At 33.7% G+C, this 20,694-nt stretch overlaps 7 protein-coding genes across 8 annotated transcripts; 3 read left to right on the top strand and 4 right to left on the bottom strand.

Moving 5' to 3' along the window:
• Nucleotides 1-3,734: 3,734 nt before the first annotated feature.
• Nucleotides 3,735-5,439, bottom strand: LOC9318713. Its single transcript, XM_021032971.1, has 4 exons — nt 4,895-5,439; nt 4,518-4,585; nt 4,129-4,308; nt 3,735-4,048 (listed from the first exon to the last, which is right to left on the bottom strand). Exons 1-4 carry the CDS (start codon nt 5,403-5,405, stop codon nt 3,878-3,880), a joined length of 930 nt encoding a protein of 309 aa, XP_020888630.1. The 5' UTR covers nt 5,406-5,439; the 3' UTR covers nt 3,735-3,877.
• A 337-nt stretch (nt 5,440-5,776) lies between these two features.
• On the bottom strand, nt 5,777-8,114 carry LOC9320834. Its single transcript, XM_021032970.1, is given in 5 exon segments — nt 5,777-6,168; nt 6,276-6,461; nt 6,616-6,683; nt 6,930-7,236; nt 7,238-8,114. Coding segments are annotated over 5 exon segments (948 nt in total). The 5' UTR covers nt 7,454-8,114; the 3' UTR covers nt 5,777-5,997.
• A 677-nt stretch (nt 8,115-8,791) lies between these two features.
• On the top strand, nt 8,792-9,442 carry LOC9320833. The gene has a single exon (XM_002884721.2). It carries the CDS (start codon nt 8,886-8,888, stop codon nt 9,165-9,167), a length of 282 nt encoding a protein of 93 aa, XP_002884767.1. The 5' UTR covers nt 8,792-8,885; the 3' UTR covers nt 9,168-9,442.
• A 518-nt stretch (nt 9,443-9,960) lies between these two features.
• LOC9318712 (monodehydroascorbate reductase 3) lies at nt 9,961-12,942 on the top strand. Its single transcript, XM_002884720.2, has 9 exons — nt 9,961-10,277; nt 10,699-10,770; nt 11,088-11,139; nt 11,223-11,303; nt 11,392-11,510; nt 11,591-11,813; nt 11,898-12,142; nt 12,228-12,368; nt 12,467-12,942. The coding sequence occupies exons 1-9, from the start codon at nt 10,224-10,226 to the stop codon at nt 12,797-12,799; spliced, it is 1,320 nt and encodes a 439-aa protein (XP_002884766.1). The 5' UTR covers nt 9,961-10,223; the 3' UTR covers nt 12,800-12,942.
• A 910-nt stretch (nt 12,943-13,852) lies between these two features.
• Nucleotides 13,853-16,433, bottom strand: LOC9320832 (GDSL esterase/lipase At3g09930). 2 transcript variants are annotated; one of them, XM_021030328.1, is made up of 6 exons: nt 16,068-16,429; nt 15,777-15,977; nt 14,928-15,208; nt 14,475-14,781; nt 14,164-14,380; nt 13,853-14,070 (listed from the first exon to the last, which is right to left on the bottom strand). In XM_021030328.1, exons 1-5 carry the CDS (start codon nt 16,126-16,128, stop codon nt 14,166-14,168), a joined length of 1,065 nt encoding a protein of 354 aa, XP_020885987.1. In that variant the 5' UTR covers nt 16,129-16,429; the 3' UTR covers nt 13,853-14,070; nt 14,164-14,165. The 2 variants fall into 2 exon arrangements, with proteins under 2 accessions (XP_020885987.1, XP_020885988.1); XM_021030329.1 differs by having other exon boundaries at nt 13,855-14,380; nt 16,068-16,433.
• Nucleotides 16,434-16,663: 230 nt separating this feature from the next.
• Nucleotides 16,664-17,847, top strand: LOC9318711 (proline-rich protein 3). The gene is made up of 2 exons (XM_002884719.2): nt 16,664-16,915; nt 17,344-17,847. Exons 1-2 carry the CDS (start codon nt 16,729-16,731, stop codon nt 17,670-17,672), a joined length of 516 nt encoding a protein of 171 aa, XP_002884765.1. The 5' UTR covers nt 16,664-16,728; the 3' UTR covers nt 17,673-17,847.
• Nucleotides 17,848-18,259: 412 nt separating this feature from the next.
• LOC110229860 lies at nt 18,260-18,849 on the bottom strand. The gene is made up of 2 exons (XM_021030919.1): nt 18,817-18,849; nt 18,260-18,527 (listed from the first exon to the last, which is right to left on the bottom strand). Exons 1-2 carry the CDS (start codon nt 18,847-18,849, stop codon nt 18,309-18,311), a joined length of 252 nt encoding a protein of 83 aa, XP_020886578.1. The 3' UTR covers nt 18,260-18,308.
• Between the last annotated feature and the right edge of the window lie 1,845 nt (nt 18,850-20,694).

Genomic DNA, 20,694 nt, shown 5'->3' with positions numbered 1-20,694 from the left:
GTATTGATTCTTTTAATTTAATACTCTTAATTGTGATGATTATGAACGTGATTAAGGAAGAGGATATCGACTTTATACCTAATTGCCAGCATCAGCACTTAATCAGGATTTAATGGTCTCATGAAAAATGATTTGCTGTCTCTGATCAAACCTCATATTTTCCATCAAATCAACGATATGTTGTATGTGTGTCTCCTTGTCCATCCCAGATAATTGTATTACAAATATACTATAGTTTAGTTTTTTTTTCTTTTACAAATATACTAGATAACAATCCGCACGATGTGCGGGATGAAGTGATTCAAGTAAAATTATTATGATTAAAATTATTATCCGGGATCCAAGATCCGTTTGTGTAAAACGAAACATGTTACAAATTTTTTTTGTTTTATTCAAATTTGGGACTATTTCATATAAGAATATGTTTTACCCGTGAAATATTTGAACCTTGAATAAAGCTTCAACGTGATAAAAAGTATTGGCGAAATGTTACCATTTATGGCAATAAGTCTTTCCGTATGTTTTAAAGATTTCGAGATTTTGTAGTATATAAAAAAAAAAATTTTAATAAGTATAAGAAATCCAAAATTTAGCAAAGATGAGATTTGATAGTTTCCAAACTAAGATTTTGTAGTGTTCCAAATCTAAGATTCTTAGATTATGAATGAATTATTTACGAAATAGTTATAATGTGGCCAGATTTTTGTTTATATACAAATGTGGTTAGAATGTTTTTCTTCGAAAAGTTAGAACTCCTCCAAAAAATAGGATTTTAAGTATTCGTAACATATATAGAAAATAGATTTTCTTATTTATTTAAGTAAAAAAATTATGAAAGATGTAAAGATTTTGTAGTTTTGAATTCGAGATTCTTGAACCAAATATATATATTTTATCATTTAAATATAAACATAAATATAAATATAAATAAAACGATTGTTTATCCATCCGCTAAAGAAAATTTATATAAATGTATATAAAGAAAAATATAAATATAAAAATATAGTAATATATGATAAACAAAAAGTGTATGTTTTTAATTATTAATGGGATATATGAATGTATAAGACTAATGGCAAATTCTGTAAATAGTTTAATAAATCTTGGGTAATTATCTAAATAGAAGATAATTGTATTACAAATATACTATAGTTTAGTTTTTTTTTTTCTTTTACAAATATACTAGATAACAACCCGCACGATGTGCGGGATGAAGTGATTCAAGTAAAATTATTATGATTAAAATTATTATCCGAGATCCAAGATCCGTTTGTGTAAAACGAAACATGTTACAAATTTTTTTTGTTTTATTCAAATTTGGGACTATTTCATATAAGAATATGTTTTACCCGTGAAATATTTGAACATTGAATAAAGCTTCAACGTGATTAAAAAGTATTGACGAAATGTTACCATTTATGGCAATATGTCTTTCCGTATGTTTTAAAGATTTCGAGATTTTGTAGTATAAAAAAAAAAAAAAAATTAATAAGTATAAGAAATCTAAAATTTAGCAAAGATGAGATTTGATAGTTTCCAAACTAAGATTTTGTAGTGTTCCAAATCTAAGATTCTTAGATTATGAATGGATTATTTACGAAATAGTTATAATGTGGCCAGATTTTGGTTTATATACAAATGTGGTTAGAATGTTTTTCTTCGAAAAGTTAGAACTCCTCCAAAAAATAGGATTTTAAGTATTCGTAACATATATAGAAAATAGATTTTCTTATTTATTTAAATAAAAAAATTCTGAAAGATGTAAAGATTTTGTAGTTTTGAATTCGAGATTCTTGAACCAAATGTATATATTTTATCATTTAAATATAAACATAAATATAAATATAAATAAAACGATTGTTTATCCATCCGCTAAAGAAAATTTATATAAATGTATATAAAGAAAAATATAAATATAAAAATATAGTAATATATGATAAACAAAAAGTGTATGTTTTTAATTATTAATAGGATATATGGATGTATAAGACTAATGGCAAATTCTGTAAATAGTTTAATAAATCTTGGGTAATTATCTAAATAGAAGTCAAATCATTGTGAGAACGAAATCTTGTTAATAACACATGATGGTAAGGTTTTTTTAAAAAATGTTTCTCTATTAATATATAGGGGATTATAGTTAATGGTAATTATTACGGAATCTTTGTACTTTATGACGCAAAAAATTTAATAAATGAAAACGTATGCCACTGTTAGTGTTATGCGATCTTATTCGAACCTTAAATATATATAATTAATCAGTTATGATATACACTCCCTATTATACAAGAGTATGACCTAGCAATATTATTATTTTTGACTAAATGGACCCATCAATTTATTACCATTACATTTATGTACTTAGAATATTGTAAGAAATCAAATGTAAATACGTACAACGACAACAATGGTTTCGTAGGGGCCAGAATCTTTGGGGGTGTCAGTTGGATTAGCGTAACTGCCAAAACACAAAGATACTTCCCATTCTTTCTTCTTCGTCCATATGAGACATATCATTGCGTTGTTTATTTTTCTTCGTTAATTACGATGATGGTAATTAATCAAAGAGATGATCAGATGAATATTTCTAATAATACGGTGTGTTTAAAATAACCTTTATATGTTGGTCAACAACTCTATATCATGGATCAACTATACTACGCAAGTACGCATATTGTTTGGCACCAAAAAATAATGATGTAACTTTTTGGATTACCTTCAGCGAATTGTTGCAGTTGACAATTTTTTTTGTGTGTGTTGAAGTTGGACTCTAGATTCGAGTTTTTCTAGGATTAGAATTTCGACTATCCACGAACTATTTATCATGTACGTTGAGTCACTACATAAAGCTTTCTATTGAAAAATCCACTCCTAAAAATCAGTGTACACTTGAATGACCCAAATGGACGTAACTTTCTATTAATGTCAAAAATATGATCTGTTTTGACATAAACAGATAATAGTCAGAGAAAGAAGTGATCTAGTCTAGATGCTGTCTGGAAATTCTCTGGTGTTGTACCAAAAGAACTCTGGACATATTATTGTCGAAATCATGGAAATCTCGTGTCAAATTATTATGTCACATATTTAAATGATATATATATAATGTACACACTGAGATACACATTCCTTCAGCTGAACAACTAACTAGATTCTGCGTCAACAACCATATTTTAACTAAAATATATACACAATCCAGCGAAATTGTTCAACTTTCACGTTACATACATGATAACTAAAACAATTTCAATATTTTATAAAAATCCTACAAAACGAAGTTCTTAATTTTGTCAAGTTGGATGGTGCCATTTTTTTCGGGATACAGCAGAGTGTCATCCTAGAAAATAAAGTTTCTAGTTCAGTAGTTCATTCGAAAAAAGAAAACTTCTTGGTTTATCAACAAATCGAGTCGAATTTTGGTTATCCGCTTAGGCTTGGGAATTTTGTTCATATACCAAAATTCGATTCACGTGAACCAACCGAAGTAAACAGCTGTCATTGTTTTATACTGAAAATTAAGTAAGCATGTGTTTGCACTTTCTGACAACTCCTTTTCTTATATGTCCTTTTTTGCCCTTTTATTGGGCCCATTTTTTGTTTTATTCTAATAATTTTGATTAAAAATGGATTGTAGTTTTTTGGGCTTTTTTTGAACAACCCAATAAATTTCGAGCCTTATTATATAACTAGACCGCTACATAAATCTTGGCTTATTGGATTTGCGAGGCTTTAAGTGTGGAAATAAGTTTGATGTACAGAGGCTCATTTATTTTCTTTGTAAGAAAAGTAAATTAAATAGCTGAAATTTAGTGCTAGCCTTACTACAATGATTTTGAAATCAAAATTTACGTTGGTACAATAGATAGATGAGAACAACTTAACTAGACAAATTATCGGTGTCGCGGATAATCTTCTTGGAAGGAAGAACAATTGCTGCCACAGGTTTATCCGGGAATCCACCGCCTTCATCGATTATCAATCTCATGCCATCGATGTGAAGTTTTCCATGGTGCCCGCTAACAACAACAGTATGTTCATCATCCAGCTCCTGAAGAATGTTTTAGAGAAAAGAGATTTTAAAAACTGAGCAAGATCTTAACACAAAGTTTGATTCTTTCAATGACTTACCTGTGGGATGTCCCAAACGTTTTTCCGACCACTTAGATGTTGTATTTTTGAAATGCTAGTGTCTTTGGCTCTCAAAAGCTTCAGTTGTTCTTCTACGTTATTCCCTTTCTCTAAACCAGCATGTACGGCGATCAACTTACAATGCTTAAGCCCTTCCTCGGTATCTATACAAACATCGTCCTGCAATCGAATCAACAAATGGACATATGATAGCTATTACTACATATTTTTCCTATGCATAAAACTTAAAACAGACACCCTTTGTTGGAATTGGCAGGGCTATTACTTTCTAATGGGTTTTGTAAGTCTAAAGTTTTGAGTTTTTAACCACTCAACTACTATTCCTACAAACATCACAGGGTAGCACGGTAGGAGAAAAGGGCCCGTACCTCTTCATGAACCCAGACCATATTGGTCAAGAACTTCTTGTGACTCTCAGGTACTGCCTTCATCAAATCTATCAACGGCATAGATAACAAACAAGTATTAAAACGTCATATGTAAACTCCAAATCAAGAAAGATTCAAATTTTATCCAACCACATAGCTCTATCCTGAAATATGATATCCAATCGTTGCCTGACCACCAAATTCACAACATTTACTTGGAATGATAGTAAGAAGAACATGTACGAGAGGATTGATATGTGTACAGATTCAATCACAGCTTAAAATTACCAAATTTCACAAACCAGTTCCACCAGTTTACAAGTTTCTACTAATTATAACCTAAGAAGAATCCAAAACACAATGATTGAGAGTTTTACCAGAAGATCCATGAGGAACACCATAAGATTCAAAAGTCGAACCAGCATCGTAAATCGAACCCTTATAAGCCATCCCTTTCACAGAATTGAACGTAGCCTTAATTTTACCAGCCCATCTCCTACCTTGAAGATGCATATCCTCAAACCCTTCACCTCTATACCATCCTTCTCTCTCCTCGCTACCCTCGTACTCCTTCCACGTATCCTTCAAATCAGACCCATCTGAAGGACGGGGCAACAAACCCAAGAACCCAGAGAAGGCGAAGTCGTGGTTCCCGGCGAGAAAGACGTGAGTTTGATCGGGATGTTTCTCCGGTAGAGAGATTAAGAAATCAATGACTTTTCCGGTCTCCGGTCCCCGATCGCAGTAATCGCCGAGGAAGATGACGAGAGCTGAGCTGAATTCTGATGGGTCGATGGCGGATTGGAGATTAAGCCAGAGGTTATTGAGCTTTGATATATATCCATGGATGTCTCCGACGCAGAGCACCGTTCGTGGTTTTTGCGCCATTAGTCTCTGTTTCTTGAAATGATGATAATGTACTTGTGGGCTTCGTGGGCCTGTGGCTATATATACTATATATATTATTTCGAAATAATAGCATGTTTTTTTGGTCGTCTAGTTTTTTTTATCTCCTTTTTAAATTGGTGGTTCATAAGCTAACATCATGCAAAATTTTAGAAGTTTCAATTTTTTGTTTTGGTATCAGTCTTAGGGGGTGTATTCAATAGAGGATTTGAAATAATTTGTATTAAAATTTTAAATCCTATGTTATTCAAACATGAATTCTAAATTTTTTTCTAAAATCAAGTATTATTGGATTAGTGATTTTAAAATCTACAATCAAATCCACTGTTATTGGAAATATTTTAAGTTGTGGATTTGAAGTGACTTGAGTGACTTTGGGTGGGATTTCAGAGAATATCTTAGTTAAAAATTCAAACATCCAAATCTCATGGTTTTAGGTGGGATTTGAGAGTATTTTAATAACAAATTTCCTAATTCACCAAAATTCACCAAAATCATTTCAAAACTCATTAAAACTCAAATCACTCTAAATTCTTTCTTCAATACACCCCCCTAATATAAAGACAGTAGATACTTAATTAGAAAAATTATCGGTGTCGCGGATAATCTTCTTAGAAGGAAGAACAATTGCAGCCAAGGGTTTATCGGCGTATCCACCGCCTTCATCGATGATCAATCTCAAGCCATCAATGTGAAGTTTCCCGTGGTGGCCGCTAACTATAAGAGTCTGTTTATCATCTAGTTCCTATAGAATGTTCCAGATAAGAAAACAAAATCATATATACAAATAGATTTCAAAAACAGAGCAAGAACTTAACACAAAGTTTTGTTCTTTCGATGTTTTTTTTATACCCGTGGGATGTCCCAAACGGTTTTCCGACCAGTTAGAGGTTCATGTTGTATCCTTGGAATGCTTGTGTCTTTAGCTCTCAATAGTTTAAGCTGTTCTTCTACGTTATTCCCTTTCTCTAAACCAGCATGTACAGCTATCAACTTACAATGCTTAAGCCCTTTCTCTGTTTCTATACAAACATCTTCCTGCAATAGTATCAACAAATGGGCACATGATAACTATTATTACACATTTCCTACGAATTTAGCCTTATGCTTGCTAAGACAACAATCGTTTGTTCTATAATTACTCAACTTCTGTTCCTACAAATGTCAAATGTCAAAGAGAAAAAGCGCTTACCTCTTCATGGACCCATACCATATTGGTCAAGAACTTCTTGTGACTCTCAGATACTGCATTTATCAAATCTATCAAGGAATAGAAAACAAACAAGTTTCAAAACCAATAACAAAAGATCCAAAACAGTTTTAAGAATTTCATAATTTCACCAGCATAAAAGATGAGAAACATGAAAACTCCGAATCGAGAAAGATTCAATCATTGCATATTCACCAAATTCACAATATTATTTGAAGTAAATTTACAGTTTCCACGACATGTAAACAACTACTCTTAAACTATAACCAGAGAGAAGAATCAATGGAGAATGTTACCAGAAGATCCATGAGGAACGCCATAGGATTCAAAAGTCGAGGCAGCATCGTATATCGATCCATTATACAACACTCCATATGCGGAATAATCGAACTGATCCCTAATCTTTCCCGCCCATCTCCTACTTTGGAGATGCATATCCTCAAACCCTTCACCTTTATACCATCCTTCTCTCTCCTCACTTTTTGAGTACTCCTTCCATGTATCCTTAAAATCAGACCCATTTGAAGGACGAGGTAACAAACCCAAGAACCCAGCAAAAGCAAAGTCGTGGTTTCCGGCAAGAAAGACATGGGTCTGCAGTCTGCTCGGGATGTTTCTCCGGCAAAGAGATCAAGAAGTCGATGACTTTTTTAGTCTCCGGTCCACGATCGCAGTAATCGCCGAGGAAGATGACGAGAGCTGAGTTGAAATCTGATTGTTCGATGTCGGATTGAAGATTAAGCCAGAGTTTATTAAGCAGTGATATGTTTCCATGGATGTCTCCGACACAGATCACAGTTCGTGGTTTTTGGGGCATCATTAGTGTTGTTTCTTGCAATGCAATCAATAATCCTAAGAATTATTTGAACTGGTGATGTTTGATAATTTTGTGCTCGATCGACTAAACGCTATCAACAAAAGTCAACTGTTTCTTCTGTTTTCACATGTAAATTAAGTCATCCCAACCGTCAAAATCTCCACGTGTCACACTTCAGATCGTACGGTCAACTTTCCTATGACAGTTCGTTTTCCACGATATATCCAATGATTACTCAATGACTTTCTTCATTGAGAAAAAAAAAAAAAAAAAAGGTATCAAGGATATTCACATTACTATTACAGCATCATACAATTCTTCAATTCTCTCAATCGCTCTTCTTGATTCTCTCGTGTAAGTATTATTCTGTAATTGCTTTTTTCACATAAACATGTTTTGGATATTGTTGTGTTTGTGGAGTATATAAAGGGATTATATTTTGTAGCCAAAAAAATGGGATGATATTAGCTAGCTTTTTATCTGTGAAAGAACTCAATTAATTCATATTACATGTGGTAATTAACATAAAGTTTTTAAAGGAATCAATTAATTCATGGTACATGTGGTAATTAACATAAAGTTTAAATAGATCATGCCATCTTATTTAAGAAACCAACTCCATTTAAAAATTCTTATAAAATACAATTTATCATATTAGTCAATTTCTTGACACCCGAAGTACTTTTAAATATTCTATCTCACATTTTATTATTTATTTGTATGGTGGTACAAAGCATATACTTGTCCAGAGCATAGCATATGTGGAAAACATTGGACTGACTTTGAGGCATAACTTTTCTTTCTGTTTTTTTAAAACCGCTAAAAGAAAATTTCTTCATGATATATTGATATACTTCTAGCTTCTTCACGTCCCTGAGACCCTGACTCATTAATTCTCTTACGTTTTCCGGTTTATCAGTGTAAAGATATTTTGTGTAAATACATTCTTAAACGAAAAGTAACATGATATAATTGAATGAGACGGTGATGTATATACAGGCAGTAATATTCGTGATTATAAATTCATAATTACGTACATCTCCTTCTTAATTAACTACTCACGCAATTCCATTCATAGCTAAAATAATGTGCTCTTCACCAAACGCTACTAACTTACAAAATAATATTCGTCTCTTCTATTTTTTCTTTTCTTTTGATGAGTGCTCTTCCCCTTTGTGGTATTGTTCTTAATCACAAAAATATCTTCAATGATTAAAACCCAATTCATTCCCCTTATTCCTTCCTTAATCGAACTAATGAGGTGGCTTATATAAATGTTATAATTAATGGTGTATTAAAATTTACCCTTAAATTCATGTAATGTGTCATTTCTTTCTCTTCACGTAATCTCAACGTAGCTCTCTATATATAAACACACAAGCAACACAATCGATCATATACAAACAAACAAAAAAAGAAAGAGCGAGAGAGAGAGATGGGGAAGGTGAGTAATTGGCTTCTTAACTTTCTGAACCATGCCAACAATCAGGAAAATATGGAGAATCTTGACAAAAACGGTGCCGTAGAGGCCTCAAGCAGTGGGTTTAAGATGCCGTTGCATTACCCAAGATACACAAAGGAGGATTATGAGGAGATGGAAGAGTGGAGATTGGATTTGCTTCTCTCAGACTATGGACTTCTTGCCTTCCATGACAATACTCTCCATGAGAAGCGAGCTTTTGCGATCGACACTTTTCTATGGCCTCATCACCCATAATTCCACCTCCTTCATTATCTTCTTTATATTTCTTAAGAGAAACGGAGATAGTAGAGATACAAGATTGGAAGAGATGAACGAAACCGGGATACCAATCTACCGAAGATATATGTCACAAGAAGATTTTAATATATATATATCTAGTTATTTGATTTCATATTCTTTAGTTTTCATTAGATCTATGATCTATCTATATTTTCTATATAAGTTTGGCTTTGGATTTTGCATGTATGAATCTTCAATTCAATAAAATGAAGTTTTACCGCTTTTCATGATACCAAAGCCTTCATCCAAACTTCCGCAAATGAGACTGAGTCTAATTAATTATATTTCCTTGTCTGGTGTTGTTGGCTATTTCATCTGCATATCCACTCTTAATTTCTTGATTATGTTCGTTCTCGTCACTATGGTTGTCCGTGACTAAACAGTAAACACAGTTTTTTTTTTTGAACAGTTAAAATGTTTGCTTGCAAATTTTTCCAACTATGTAGTAACTAGGTAAGTTCTACAGTTGACATATTAAATTATTCAGAATTTGAATATTGAGATTTGAGTGAATAATGCCAACAAAATTTTATATTCAGTATCTGAAACTATGATTAACTAAATAATTCTTTAATTTAACGTCTGTACCAAACTAATAGCTAGCATACACGTTTTAATGACAAACATTTTTGTTTTTTTTTTTTTGAGTAAAAATAATAATGGTGTTCGATCGTCGTAATAGGAGAGGAAAGACAAATCCAACGTGATAAGTACGTTTTTTCATGTTACTTAGGCAGCAGGTCGTTTCTTCGGATTATAATAGCTAATTAGGAATGTTAAAGGTGTGGTTTATATAATAGTCAAGTCTTTCCCAATATGACTATTTTATCATCCCCAATACATGATAGTCTTAATAAATTATTTATATGCCTTAAACACGTTGAGTCAGATTAGTCAAATACAGACACCTAGACTCGAGAGCATCATCGTCTCTCCACTATATAAACCTCAAGTCAGTTTCCCATTAATATACCAGAAAAGAAACTGATCAGAAAGAAGTTTTATTCATTAATGGCGGAAGAGAAAAGCTACAAGTACGTGATCACTGGAGGTGGTGTAGCCGGCGTAAGTAAATGCATTTTTTCGATTTTTAACATTTTGTATATCGAATTTAAACAATAACAACACTAATACAATCCAGTAAATTACATGTCTCAGTCCAACATTTTTATTTTTATCAACTCGCATTGTTTAGTTTGAAGGTGAAGAGACTTTTTTATCGTCTCTGTTTTTTTTTTTGGATTACGAATCATCGCTTATTTTGTGTCCGTGGTTTGCTTACGAATTCCTTTCTCTAGATCTCTTCGATTTTGCTCTCACTTTTTCATGAAAATTCCTTGATGCTTATTAAACAAAACAAAATACTGTTTATGCTTTGCTTCAATTAAATATTCGAGAGATTTTCATGTCGCACAGACGAATCCGCATTTATAACTATTTGAATTGATTTTTTAATTTGCTTTTGTTTTGGCATTCAAAATCACAGGGTTACGCGGCGAGAGAGTTTTCGAATCAGGGCCTGAAGCCTGGTGAACTCGCAATCATTTCCAAGGAACCAGTACGAATTTTTTTCCTTTTTGGGAGTTTGCATCTCACAATTTGGTGTTTTGTTTTTCCAAATAAAACCACAACTCTTAACTCAATATCACGACCTTTTTTTTGTTTGCAAACACAAATACAAACGCAAAAGATAAAACTCTAGTTGCACATTTGCGTCAAAAGTTGTAAAAGAACTATTTTTAGAAAGTTGAAATAACGTTGTTGATCAAAAAAAAAAAAAGTAGAAATAATGCCACCACCCTTAATATATGATTGTCTAGTCTGAAAATTGATGTTGAAGCTCATAACCATGTTTTTTTGTGTGTGTCTCAATAGGTGCATCCTTTTGAACGTCCTGAACTAACCAAGACATATATCGACCTCGAAGGTAAAGTTTAACTCTATAACATGCTGTCAATAGATAAATTTTAATTGCTACAGAATTTTGGTTAATTTCGATCATCATTACAGTCAATCCGACCCTTGCAAATATCTATGTCTGTGCTGGAACTGGAGAAGCCAAGCAGTACCCTAATTGGTACAAAGAGAAAGGTAATGTTTTGTTTATGTCTTCTCCAAGAAATCTCGGTGATTTCACTCGCAATGTTTCTGATGATTCTGAGGTCTTTAAATATTACAGGGATTGATCTAATCGTGAGCACAGAGATAGTCAAAGCAGATCTTGCTTCAAAGACACTTGTTAGTGACGATGGAAAAATTTACAAGTACCAAACTTTGCTAATTGCAACCGGTTCTACTGTGAGAACAATACCTTCCTCTCTCTTTTTATTCTAAGTTCCCTCGTGACTCATCTCGAGAACCCCTAATATTTTTTGCAGAACATAAGATTGTCAGAAATTGGCGTCCAAGAAGCAGATGTTAAGAATATATTCTACTTAAGAGAAATCGAAGATAGTGATGAGCTTTCGTTTGCTATGGAACTATATGTGCAAAGGGGAAAGGCCGTGGTTATTGGCGGCGGTTTCTTAGGGCTTGAGATAAGTTCTGCTCTAAGGGCTAATAATCATGAAGTGACCATGGTTTTTCCAGAACCTTGGATTAGTAAGTTGATGGTTAACAAAAACATTTTAGCTAAATAATTACTCTGTTTTATTAACATATTTCCTCTGTTTTATCGTTGTATAGTACACCGGTTTTTCACCGCTGAGATAGCTTCATTTTATGAGGGTTACTGTGCCAACAAGGGAATCAAAATCATCAAGGGAACTGTAGCCACTGGATTCAGCACCAACTCAGATGGAGAGGTCACTGAGGTGAAACTAGAGGATGGAAGAACCCTAGAAGCTAACATAGTGGTCGCCGGTGTCGGTGCTAGACCGGTCACCTCACTCTTCAAAGGCCAACTTGAAGAGGAAAAGGGTGGAATAAAGGTTTGTGACTAACCCTACCGGAGGAAAACAGAGCTCTTGTTAATTACCATCATAAGTGATTAATGATTAGTCGTTTTGATTGTAGACTGATGGGTTCTTCAAAACAAGTGTCCCTGATGTATACGCACTTGGAGATGTAGCCACATTCCCCATGAAAATGTATGGCGGGATGAGGCGTGTTGAACACGCCGACAATGCTCGCAAATCTGCTGCACAAGCAGTCAAAGTACGAGCCTTACGAGCTTGATTCTATAGTCGAGTATACCAAACTCTTCTGAGCTAATAATTATATATTAATGATGTGCATCTCTATGGTTTTTGCAGGCAATCAAAGCGGCTGAAGAAGGGAAAACGATCCCAGATTACGATTATCTTCCCTATTTCTACTCTCGGTTTTTCAATCTTTCGTGGAAATTTTATGGGGACAACGTTGGAGAATCTGTACTGTTTGGAGATAATGACCCGAAATCTCCCAAGCCGAAGTTTGGGACGTATTGGGTTAAAGATGGGAAAGTAGTAGGAGTGTTTCTAGAAGGAGGAACTCAAGAGGAACACAAGGCTATTGCTAAAGTGGCACGAGCACAACCTTCAGTTGAGAGTCTTGACGTGTTATCAGAGGAAGGCCTTTCTTTCGCCACCAAGTTCTATAGCAGCTAGTCTCTTTGAGACATTGGGTCTTGTTCTTGGGTATAAGTCGCATTGATTGATGTAATAATCTCCTTTGTCCTTGATTTCATCGAGCCCCTATTATATTTGGCAAAATAAATTAGATATAATAATGCATTTTTTTGTTTGCTAAACAATTTGATTTTAAGTTCTTACATTCGTCATGATTAGTATATGAACACTTGGCATTTTTCATGCTTTTGAGTTTTGATGGAAATTTGAGTCAGACCAAAATTGTAACATTTTAAAAAAGTCAAACACAACTTAAACTTTATTTTTTTTGAGAATCAATTTAAAATTTAAAACATGATTAGCGAGATTTAACTATCCAGTCATTCGATAGAAAGCCATAGCACAAACGTAAGATTTCATTTTTGCAGTATATCACACCCTATATTTGCTAAAACTCTTTTTTTTTAACAGAATCGTGTCTCACGAGATGCCTTCTCGAATTATCCACATATCACAGAAGTCGACATAACAATCTCAATCTTCGAAACCCTAATCTCCTTCTTTCCCATGAAATTGCTCATCTCTCCAAGCCCCACGAATCTCAAAAACCCTCAGAAAGATCTCCACTTTCAATCCTTCCTCTGCCAAAACCCTAGTCACGTAGACATTCGTCACTGTCTTGTAAAAAACTGCCAACGATTCGCCCGTCTCCTCTGTTGATTTCACTATCTGTTTATGCATCGATGCATGGTTAGTTTAGCCCATCGGCCCCTAGCGCCGCCTTAGAAGCTCATGTTGATGTCGTAGTAGGTGAGACTCGGGTGAATTGCTCTACTAGGGTTTCTTTGAGCCGATTCGGAACCTAGATTTGCTTCGACCCCCTTTGATTCTCATTGGAGTAACTGTAGAAGGAACTTTTTTATGAAGCTTGCCATTTTTGATTAAAGTTGTTGTTTGTGTAGGATAGTGATAAAGATTGGAACTTGGTGCTGGTTTCGGACACAGAACATCAAGTGGGGTTTGTTGATTTCGTTGCAATAAGACTTATAAATAGTGGAACTCAGTGTTGCATTGAGTCTAAAAACACTGACAAATTTCATTCTCTGAGTTTATTAGTCATATAAGTCTCAAGCTATCAATTCAAGAACAGCTTGTGATTCAACAAGATATATCAAATGATGAAGATAGTAAGATTTCATTTTTTTTTTAATCATTGCTTTTTATCCATGAATTCGACGATCCTTATAATATCAACCAGTTGTTTGTGTTGAGACTCGAACCAGTGAGCTTGACTTGTGAAACTCTCTTTACTACAAAGACAAGCCGAGACAAATGTTACAAAACAAATCTGAGTGAAGATATAAAAACATCAAAAAGAATTAAGAACATATAATTAGTCTTACTCCTAAATCCAAACGTCTTTTAGAGTTTTGTGTAAAACTGAGTAAACTGATCTCCATCCTTCTTCAGTCGGATGAAAGATGTCCCAAAAGAAGGCAGCCTTTGGATCTTCACAAATTGTGTACTTCTTCTCACCCTTCTCGTCAACGTTTGAGCAGTCGAAATTGCTGTTGACCCCGACACAACACGGTTTCAACGGGTTCCCAAACCTCATAACACCTGAGAGATTCACAAACCTCCTAAGATATGGGGATCACACAAAAGAAGATAACATTTTAGGATCCCAAATTTCAACTTTTATTTTTGGTTTTACCAGGTTCCGGTCCTTTGTTCTTGAAAACGGTCAAAAAGGCGTTGTAATGATCAAGAACGACGAAAGTGGATGGCTTTGTCTCATTGTTAATCCTGGCGACGGCTTTATGCAACAAATAGTTGTGAAGTTTGGTTGATGCGTTGTCTGTGGCGTTGCAACGTTGGAATGAAGTAAAGACTGTAATGCTAGGGAGGCATCCGAGTGGCTGCATTGAAGGAATCAATATCTTATTCACTCCCAACTTGTGGATGCGCATCGCATTTACCGCAATTTGATCAACAACTTGCTTCATGAATGCCGGTAACTCCTGCAAGATACAGTTTGGGCTTATGTTTACATGTTAATTATTAGGGTTGCCTTGAAAGCAAATCTTTTCATATGAAACCATGGGATCCTAAGTGCACAAAAAATTTTGACAAATAAAAGCGCACACATATTATGATATGTACTTACGGTCAGTGGGCGTTTTAGGGCCAAGAAAGAGGCGTAGTCGTTGCCGGCAACGCTAACGAGAGCGAGGGAGGAGGGGAGATCGGAGGGAGAGTAGATATTTCCGGCGGCGAGTACGCGTTGGAAATAATCAATCTGAGTTGTCATGTTTGGCAAAGGATTATCTTTAGTCTTAAACACTCCTGTTCCTCCATACGCATAATTCATTCCATACAATAGCCGTTCCTTTCCCGCGTAATTCTTCCACGTGTACGGAATTGGTGACTTTATACCCAAGTATCTTGCTGCACACATGCATCAAAAGATTGGTGTAAAAATTGAACCAAAACTTTATAAATGGTTCGAAAGTAACAATCGAAATATGTAAATAAAATGTGCAGATTATAGATATTACGCAGGATCAGGATTAATTATCCCACCATATTTGCAAGCCATTTGATCTTTCGAAGATGATCGTAAATTAAAGTAATTACTTGATTTTTTTTTCTTTTCGATTTTAAAGTTTAATTAATGTAACTCAAAGATGAAATTTTTTTAAAAAAAAATTCAGAATCTTCAAAATAAATTGAGCAGTTACTAATCTTTTCAACTTTACTAATCTAAGACAAAATCCGTCCTATCAAAATTTCAATGAGTTTTCTAATATTTCCACGTCAGCGTTATGGTAGACTCATACTTTTTCCTTTTTCGATAATTAGGACGTTAATCTACGTAACCTAACAAAACCTAATGGCCGGAGGCCGGAGCCCATAATGTATGGTTTGTTAGTGTTGGTGTTGAATCTGGTGACCGATATCACCATCCATATCCTCATTTATTGTGACAAAAAAAAAAGTGTGTGAGAGAGAAAACCTAGAAAATCTGTGGCGACGCGGCCATCGGAGAAACGACCGGAGGGTTTTTGGGGGAAAGTGATGCCGTAAGGAATTTTCCAAGAATCGGAGAGAGACTTCCTTATGTTTCCGGTGTCTGCATAGGAATCTCCAAACACGAACAGTCTATTCGGTCTCAATCTCTTCAAGTTACTATGCTGAAGATGATCCGATTCAACACCTTCAAAACATTAATCATTAGTAATATATGGGTTTCAGAGAATCCATTTATGTGATTAAGAGCTTTTTAGATGAGTATGAGTATAATTACCTAAGAAGAAAGATGAGAATGAGAAGAGAAAAAGAGAGATGAATATTTTTAGTGACTCCATTGTTGTTGGTGTATTGAGGTATCAGATTCAGACCAAAATACTTGTGTGTGTGTGTGTTTTGTTGTGTTAAAGTACGAAACGTGGAGCGAAAAGAGGAGGAAGAATAAGTATATATGTGGTGGGGATAAGTTTAAGGAGAGACCTTTGTGAATTTTATATTTTTATCACTTATACATTGTCTATTTGGCTTTGTAGGGACTATTACCAAAAGGGATTTAAAAAGGAAACGTTGTGAAATAACAACGAAGATTTGGTCAACTTTAGGTTCATAATCATAACGCCACCAACAAAAAATTCTTTCACATATTTTGTGAAATTGTGAAAGCCAATATAAACATTTCCTGTTTTTAAATTTTATATGATATATATAAAACTCATAATGTTAACGAAATGAATTAGTATTAGTTTTTTAATCAGAAAATGATTGAGACCATATATGGACCGCACGTCTACATGTAGTGCCCTTCCACACATATAACATAATCTCCTCCTCAACCAAAAAGTCTAAATTCATATTATATATATATACACCAAGCCTTTCTTACATCAAAGAGCATAATCTAAAAATCATCGAATTCAAAAAAGTCGACAGAAGTCGTCATGGCGCAGAGGATCAGGACATTGGTTCTGCTAATAGAGATATTGTTTCTGGTGAGTTGTGTGACTCATATCACCACGGTAGCAGCGGATAATGATGGAGATGTGATTCACGTCGCCGGAAAAGTAATGTGCCAAGATTGTTCTCTGAACTACGATGAATGGATCAACGGTTCTGAACCCATCAAAGGTATCCAAAAATAGTTCCAATAATTTTCTCCATATTCGTTTTTTTGGATAAATGTGAATTTATATATTACCAAAATGAAACAAAGATTGATTACAAATGAAATTTTCTGTATTTTCGAATAAGTATGAAAAATAAAAAAATAAACATATGAATTACATTTTCTATCGTACAACATGTGATAATCACTCATAACTAGATGTACAAACTTTAATATGTGGTTGTGGTAGACGAAAATAGTTGCAGTTATATCCAAAAAGGCTATAAAACCAAGACTGCAGAAGCTAACTACTGTATCAAACAAAAATGAAATAATTTTTTCTTTCAGTGATCGATTTTTTTTTTTTTTTTTTTTTTCTATTTTGCAAACCGTGAGAAAACTCTCAAAACAGGATTTAATTAACCAAATTATTCCACTTTGTATATTTCAGGGGCAGTGGTATCAATCACATGTATGGACGAAAGGAGAAGAGTGAGATACTATGGCAGCGATAAGACCGATGAGAGAGGCCAGTTCGATCTAATCGTCAACAAAGTCCTCTACGGCGGCAAGGATCTCAAGCCTCAACTTTGTAATGTCCGGCTCGTGTCTTCTCCAGACCAGTCTTGTAACATCCCCACCAATTTTGGGAATGGTCAAACCGGAGTGAAGCTAGTTCGACCATTCATGGTATTCAAGGATCTGGTTAAGTATGTGGTCGGGCCATTTTATTATACCACTCCCATGTGTGAGACGCCTAAATTTGAAAACAAATACTAAACTTGGAGGGTTTTGACTTATTGGCCGAGGTAATTTAAATTTAGTTGTCCTTCGTTAAACAATTTATATTACTCAAATACTTGTAATGTGACATGTTTTGCTTCCGTGATTTTGTTAATTTTCTTGTATATGTCAAAGTGTAACTAAAAAAATAACACAGAAATTTCAGTTACAATATATATTAATTCCCTTGTGATAGTTCTCTTCCAATTAAGTGAGTTTCTTTTAGTAATAAATTATTATTTTAAAAGTACCAAAAGTGATAAACTGGAAATAACAAATAGCTGAAAATTGTTGTTGAATGGAACTAATATGAATATCCTTGAAAAAAACACTAAAATCGAAGGTGATAAATGCCTTTTTTTTTTTTTTTTTTTGTTGTTGTTGTCAACAACTCCTTTTTTTCTTTTCATAAATTGGAAATAACAAAAAAGTTAAAAAAAAAAAGACCAGTATCCTGCTCGTATTTATTGAAGTTTTGGTTAATTGTTCTAAAAATGGTTAACGCAAGGTTATCCGGCACATCTTTGGTCTGACTATTCTGAGTATTCTCCAAACTTATTAGATACTAATGAAAAACAAAAATCTCAATAAAACTACTCTAGTTTTTTTATTTCTCAAACCTGATTATTCTTTTTATTCCTCACACAAGAACAAACAACGGGAGTGGGTACACCCAAACTTAATGAAGATAAAACAAAACATAGAGAAGAGAGAGAGTATTACATAAGAGATACATAATCTGCTGATTCCGAGGGGAACCGAAGCTTGCCAAAGGATAGAAGTTGCCCAATTTATAGAGGGAGATAAACAAAACTCGCAGTCTGAATCAGCCGTCTCTTCAACATCAGCCTTCTGCAATCTTCATTGCTCCATATCTTAATTAAAACACTTTCCTTACATGAGTACCAAAACCACTTAATTAGAGAGTTTTCCTTTTGTATTTAGGCCATCCCCTAAAGATGAATAACCTAGGGGATGGCCATTTTCCATTTGTTTTGTGATGTTTTGCCAAGTTAAGAGAGGGTTCAACAATGGAGGCTTGCTAGGGGGTTTTATAGCCTTTATTTCTTTCTTTTTGCGTTTTTTTGTTGTCTATGGTCATGAAGACATTAAAAAAGATACCACCGAAACCCCATATTACATAAGCTATATTGTTCTTTCCACCTTTTCTCATTTCTTTTTTCATTAAAAAAAGAACATTTGTAACAATCAACCAATATATTTCATGTTTGTTAAGGTTCTTTATAAATGGTTTTTTTTTTTTTTTGGTGTATATTGTTAATAGATATGGTATATGATATTATGTTTGGTATCATATACACGTAAAATACGAAATAAATATATGAAAATTCACCAATGTACAAGTTTATTTTGACAGTAAAACTCTGGAAAGAAAAAAGACGAGTGCTGTCAAAAAAAGAAAAGAAGAAAGACGAGTAAATAGATTATTGGTGTAAAGGGGAACACATATATGGTGAAAAGAGAGTGTGAAAGTAATTTAAAATACAAATGTTTATAAGTGGAAGCAGATGATGGAAACAAGGGGAGTCTTACGTGAATATGCTTTGGAGAATTTTGGATCATCCGATAGAATATGCTTAGCAAAATTGCCTTTTCAGTTACACAGACATACACTCATCTGATGACATACACACAAATTAAATTAAAAAGTTAATTTTTATTCAATACTTAATTTGTCAGGTATAATACTTGAGCTGTCAGGAATGTATATTTTCTTTAGTAAAAATACATATTGCTATTCAGAAATTTTGTATTTATATTAAAATATTTGTAAAAATCAAACTGTTAAATAAAATTAGTTACTCTATGAAATTATTTTTACTAAAATATACAAAGTTTCTTTTAACTCTCTATGTGTCATGTTCATAACTTGACAAGTTCTTAGCTCTTTCGTTTTGTTTTAAATATTACAAGCTCTTTCTCTATCAAATTGGAGAACATTCTTATAGGAATGGGTCCCAAAATATTTGTCGGTTTGAAAGTAAAATATTTAAAAACAAATAAGACGCATTACGTTTATCTTTTTTTTTTTTTTTTTTTGGAACATTGATCACCTAATGAACAAGCTTAATGTTCTTATAATTAAAGATACCTCTCGTGTCTAATGGTTTTCTCTTACTGATTCAGTATGTAGACACGAAAGTGTGATGTATTCATATATGGATGTAAAATTTAATAAATCTAATGGTTTTCTCTTACTGCTTCAATTCAATTGTTTTATTTGGTTGTGTTAATGGTGCTCCTAGACTGGATCCACCTAGTTTGATAACCAAAAAAAAGGAAATGGATTTAGCTAGTGTGATGGCTCCTGCTCAACTTATACAATCAAATATTAGCCCAAATTATGAAATTCTAAAAATGGGTTAACAAATGTCTCTACATATATATTTATCTTAGTCTAGCAACCGGATTATCTATATCAGTGTTGCCAAACATTCTCATTCTGGGAATCCTAATCTTGAGTGCCATCTATGAGATGAAGCTGTGAAAATCTTGGAGCAGATTGTTGTGTTGCAGAATTCGATTTGGTACATGCATACTCTGTTTCAGATTGTGACTAGAGCAACCATATTGTGACGGAAAAAGTGACCTAATGGGGCAAGTAATAATCGTGCATAGGAAAAAAACATTAAAATGGTGGGAGACCGAAACGTTGTCAAACAATGAGCGTTGACACAACTCTTTAGTCTCTTCCAATCCCTCAATAAATGCTGTTATGTGTGTTATTTATTCTTGAAGTTCAAAATATTTCGTTAAAAAGTCAAGAGTGGAAGCAAAAGTGTTCCAAAACAAAAACTATACTGAATTAAACCTTGATCTAGTACAAACTCTTATTAAAGGTTAAACAGTTTCGATGTAAACTAAAAAAATAAAAACAAAAAAAACCATGTAAAACTACTGGAAACCGCTCCATAATATTTTTGATAGCAAACCTTCATTATTTGATATTGGACCACCATTAACGGTGGTTTTTTAAAGAATTCTTAACTAAATCTTA

Source organism: Arabidopsis lyrata, assembly GCF_000004255.2.
Source record: "Arabidopsis lyrata subsp. lyrata unplaced genomic scaffold ARALYscaffold_3, whole genome shotgun sequence".
In the NCBI taxonomy this organism is placed as follows: Eukaryota; Viridiplantae; Streptophyta; class Magnoliopsida; order Brassicales; family Brassicaceae; genus Arabidopsis; species Arabidopsis lyrata.
Note: the sequence above shows the minus strand (reverse complement) of the source record. Positions and strands in the feature narration are given on the sequence as shown.